Source organism: Gobio gobio (assembly GCF_949357685.1).
Source record: "Gobio gobio genome assembly, chromosome: 25".
Lineage (NCBI taxonomy): Eukaryota > Metazoa > Chordata > Actinopteri > Cypriniformes > Gobionidae > Gobio > Gobio gobio.
In genome coordinates, this window is record NC_137121.1 from 9,396,680 (window position 1) to 9,402,138 (window position 5,459).

General features: G+C 40.8%; 1 protein-coding gene across 1 annotated transcript in view; it reads right to left on the reverse strand.

Annotated features, from left to right (window-relative positions):
* The window catches only part of ap3b2 (adaptor related protein complex 3 subunit beta 2), a 64,538-nt gene continuing 59,079 nt past the window's right edge, over window positions 1–5,459 (reverse strand). The window contains exons 20-22 of the mRNA XM_079809566.1: window positions 5,195–5,209; window positions 3,234–3,374; window positions 1–1,143 (exon numbers count right to left, since the gene is read on the reverse strand). Of these exons, the coding sequence (XP_079665692.1) occupies window positions 993–1,143; window positions 3,234–3,374; window positions 5,195–5,209 (307 nt within the window). The 3' untranslated portion in view covers window positions 1–992. The remainder of the gene's footprint in view (window positions 1,144–3,233; window positions 3,375–5,194; window positions 5,210–5,459) is intronic.

Sequence of the window (5,459 nt, forward strand, 5' to 3'; positions counted from 1 at the left end):
GAGTGTGTGTTCTCTTTTATTGACATTTAAAACTCTTTATAATAAATAGAGATATAATATTCAAACAACACATGATTTCCCACAGTCACACAGAGATGAGTCCGTAAAGCTGGATTTCATTTTTACCTAGGGAAGGAGGAAGATCTGGTTTATGCCAACAAGCACATCATCATCATCATCATAACTAAAAAATAGGTCTAAAACTAACTACTAATGGAGTCTTCACCAGGATAAACATCTCCAGATTGCATTTAAATATCTAAGGGATTGTGAGTGACTTCTCCGAGAGCTTGACGAGAATAAGAAGCCGATGAACATCGAGTGATACACCAGTCCCAAAGTCAGTTTACACCTTTGCTAAATAAACAGAAAAGACATACATTTCCTTTCGAGAGAGATTAGATGAAGTTGCTACAAAATCTGAGATGAAGGCAGTGAATCCATACTGATCCGTTTTGGAGGTTTTGATTTTGCTAAACCAACAGAGATCGACTGATACGAATATGAGCATGTTCCAGAGAGTTCAACAGAGCTCGTGTTTTCATAACCCGTTTGATGTGGTTTCTGCTGTCGTCATTGGGATCAGATGCAAGATGTTACATTCAGAAAATGTGAAAGCTAAACGCTAAAAATAAACCTCACTGAGCTTCCGCTCCTTTTAGGAAGATCACAAAGGCAACGACTGAGCTCGGATGATTATTAGTCGTGTTAACTGGTGGTGTCCGAATACTTTTGGGCATGTACTGTATATCCTACAGAGATCCTAAACTAAAACTGGCAGGTTTATGGTGTACTGACTGTCTTTGATGCCATGCAACATTCAACAGAGGAACATCCTGATTATGGATCCGTGAATGTTATTGTTGTCGCGGTTCTGACATCAGTGTGTTTTTGATGCTACAAGCCAGTCCACGTGGGGGGGAATATCTACACAGCGATGCAACTCAATGCGGTAAGCAGCAGTAGGAGGGTGTTGACTGTAGGGGGCGCCATCACTGCGACAGGGCCTGCAGCATATCTTTAACCAGCATGGTGCCGATCACCATCTTCTCACAGTTCACCGTCAGCTGAGCTCCGCCCCCTTCCTTCGTAGCGACGGTGACCAGCACGAGACACCCGCTGCTGACCGTTTTACCTGCGAATCTGTAAACAGGAGCGGAAGGAGGAGGAGGAGGAGGAGGTGTACTGAGATTTCAAAAGATCACAGGCCAGAAAAGCAGACAGCAAAGTAAAGAAAAGTGAAGAATGAAATAATAAGCAAATAATAAGCCTAAAAAAAAAGTACTTGCACATAGAATTCTGCAACAGATTTCTCTAAAATATAACTAATACTCATACTGGTGTACAACACCAAATCAGAAAAAGTTGGGACAGTATGGAAAACGCAAATTTAAAAAAAAGAAGTGACTTCTAAATTTACTTTGACTTGTATTTCATTGCAGACAATATGAACACAAAATATTTCATGTTTTGTCTCGTCAACTTCATGTCATTTGTAAATATGCATCCTTTCCTGTCATTCAGACCTGCAACACATTTCAAAAAAGTTGGGACAGGAGCAATTTAGGGCTAGTAAGGAGGTAAAATGGTTAAATAATGATGTGATTTGAAACAGGTGATGTCAACAGGTGATTATAATTATGATTTGGTACAAAAGCAGCATCCAAGAAAGGTCTAATCCTTTAGGAGCAAAGATGGGCCGAGGATCGCCAGTTTGCCAACAAATACGTGAGAAAATTATTGAAATGTTTAAAAACAATGTTCCTCAAAGAAAGATAGGAAGAGATTTGGATATTTCACATTCAACAGTGCATAACATAATTAAAAGATTCAAGGAATCTGGAGGAATTTCAGTGCGTAAAGGACAAGGGCGCAAGTCTAAGCTGAACAACCGTGATCTCCGATCCCTCAGGCGGCACTGCATCAAGAATCGTCATTCATCTATAAGCGATATCACCACATGGGCTCAGGACTACTTTGGCAAACCTTTGTCAAGTACCACAATACGTAGTTACATCCACAAATGCCAGTTAAAACTACTGTGCCAAAAGGAAGCCCTATGTTAACAGTGTCCAGAAGCGCCGTCGACTTCTCTGGGCTCGGAGGCATCTGGGATGGACCATCACACAGTGGAAACGTGTACTGTGGTCAGATGAATCAGTATTTCAGGTATTTTTTGGGAGGAATGGACGCCGTGTGCTCCGGACCAAAGAAGAAAAGGATCATCCAGACTGTTACCAGCAACAAGTCCAAAAGCCAGGGTCTGTCATGGTATGGGGTTGTGTCAGTGCCCTTGGCAAAGGTAACTTGCACTTCTGTGAAGGCAGCATTAATGCTGAAAAGTACATAGAGATTTTGGAGCATAATATGCTGCCTTCAAGAAGACATCTTTTCCAGGGACGTCCATACATATTTCAACAAGACAATGCAAAACCACATTCTGCACACATTACAAAGTCCTGGCTGCGGAGGAAGAGGGTACGGGTGCTTTACTGGCCTGCCTGCAGTCCCGACCTGTCTCCAATAGAGAATGTGTGGCGCATTTTGAAGCGCAAAATGTGACAACGAAGACCCCGTACTGTTGCCCACCTTAAGACTTGTTTGCAGGAAGAATGGGACAAAATTACACCTGAAACACTTCATCACTTGGTGTCTTCAGTCCCTAAACGTCTTTTAAGTGTTGTGAAAAGGAATGGCAACATTACAAAGTGGTAAATGCTTTACTGTCCCAACTTTTTTTGAAATGTGTTGCAGGTCTGAATGACCGGAAAGGATGCATATTTACAAATGACATGAAGTTGACCAGACAAAACATGAAATATTTTGTGTTCATATTGTCTGCAATGAAATACAAGTCAAAGTAAATTTACAAATCACTTCTTTTTTTTTTTTTTTGCGTTTTCCATACTGTCCCAACTTTTTCTGATTTGGGGTTGTAGGTAGAGGCCCCGTTCCAAAAGACACAACTAGTGTGTACTTCGTCTACTAGATCATCAAGCGTCCCATTTGTGATATTTTGGAACAGAAGTGTCCTCACATAGCTTTTCACACTTAACCCTGGGTCATTCTTAACCCCGGGTAAAAGGAATCCAGGGTTATTTTGCATCACGTTTCATAATTTACTCAGGGTTAACATTTAATACTGGGTATGACGTTTCACACTGTGCATTCCTAAACTCTGTGTTAACGTTCATACACTGTGTTAAGTGTTCATGTGTGTGTGTGTGTGTTACCTGCACTCTTTATCAGAACCGCAGGGTACCCTGCTCAAGTTGGCGGTGGCCGTGACTCTCTCAACGATTATGTGCTCGTTCACACATTTCTCTCCTAGCGACAACTTCTCTGAGATTTCATTCATTCCCATCAGTTTACACCTGCAAAAAGACACAGAAACAAAACGTCAAAAAAGCTCATGAAAATGCTAACTCTGTTGAGAGCTGACTACCTAAGCAACCTTTTTAGGGCTCTGAACAGTAGGCAACAAAATTATGACCAAAAAATACCAAGACCAAGTGCTGAAGATTATAAATAGGAAATAATTCCATCTAATTAAATTAATTACGTTGTTAGCTTAGCAACATAAAACTTAAGTCAGACTCTATTGATCTGTCGTGCATTAACAGAGCTGCTGCCCACAATGAGTGTTTCGACTCAATCATGTAAAAGCTTAATTAAAGATGCCACCTTGGAAGGTAGCAGTCTATGTAGACAGTACACAACAGTCTTTGTGAGCCGTGTTAAGCGTGCTGGTCTCACGAGTGTCGTGATGGTTCAGGGTCGATCAGTGTTTCTAAGGCACATTCCTAGTGAGATGCATCATATTGTTACCTTGACATGCCGTGAGAAAATGCATAGTCATGGTAACAGTCGCCAAGGCGATAACTGGAGACTGCGTTAAGAGGGCGAGGCAGCTGGAAGCAAAAGCATTTATAGGAAGACAGGAAGGAGGTGTGCAACTAACAAAAATAGCTCTAAGAACATTTTGCTAACATTCCCATCAAGTTCTGAGAACGTTAATGTTTTCTGAACGGTCAAAATGTCCAGTATTGGTTATTCAAATGTTAAGGGAACATTCGGTTTGATTATTATTGGATTATTGATGCATTATTGATGCATTATTGGTTCTCTGAACGTTCTGAAACAAGAAAAAAACTGTTTAAAGGGATAGTTCACCCAAAAACGAAAATTTGATGTTTTTCTGCTTACCCCTAAGGCATCCAAGATGTAGGTGTCTTCGTTTCTTCAGTAGAACACAAATGAAGATTTTTAACTCCAACCGTTGCTGTGTGCCAGTCATATAATGCTTGTCAATGGAGACTAATTCTATTAGAGTAAAAAAAAACATGGACAGACAACTTCAAATTAAACCCCGCGGCTCGTGACGACACATTGATGTCTTAAGACACAAAACGATCGGTTTCTGGGAGAAACCGAACGGTATTTATGCAATTAATTTCACCTCACATTAGACGAACGCTTCAGCTCTCCAGACTGCCATCACTTCCTGTAGGTGAGGTCAAAATTCCGGCCGGGTCATAGATATGTATATGTAGATTCCTCATTCGAGCGATCCACGCCATGATCCACGCAGGCACTAATGAGGAATCTATGTATATATCTATGACCCGGCCGGAATTTTGACCTCACCTACGGGAAGTGATGGCAGTCTGATATAGTTGCATAAATACCGTTCGGTTTCTCCCAGAAACCGATCGTTTCGTGTCTTAAGACATCAATGTGTCGTCACGAGCCGCGGGGTTTAATTTGAAGTTGTCTGTCCATGTTTTTTTACTCTAATAGAATTAGTCTCCATTGACAAGCATTATATGACTGACACACAGCAACGGTTGGAGTTAAACATCTTAATTTGTGTTCTACTGAAGAAATGAAGACACCTACATCTTGGATGCCTTAGGGGTAAGCAGAAAAACATCAAATTTTCGTTTTCGGGTGAACTATCCCTTTAAATATAGTTTTGAGAACATTATTAAAGACCAGATTTCTTTGAACAAACGTTCTGTTAATGTTACTGGAAGAATGTGTGTTCTTAACTTTGAGAGAACATTGCCAGAACGTTCTGAGAACGTTCCCCGCTAGCTTGTTCTGTGCATTTGTGTAAATAAATTCAGGGACTAAAGGGGAAGAGGGGGTGACTGTGAGTGCTACGCTAATCGGCTACATCAGAGAAACTTACCATTCAAAAGGTTCTCTAATGAACAGCGTCAAAACAACCCCATGGAAGAGGAAGACATGAGCATGTTAAACTAATATGTTTCAACAAATACACTGTATGCTAAACTGACAGACAAGTTTATGCTGAGCTGTTAGCAGCATGCTAAATAACTAGCGTGGGCTGAATTCCAATTCGCACACTATCCGTGCTATAAAGTATGCTGATTCAGTTTAGTGTGTTCAACATGGTTATATGTTATAACAGCACAGGGATGGCAAACTAATTC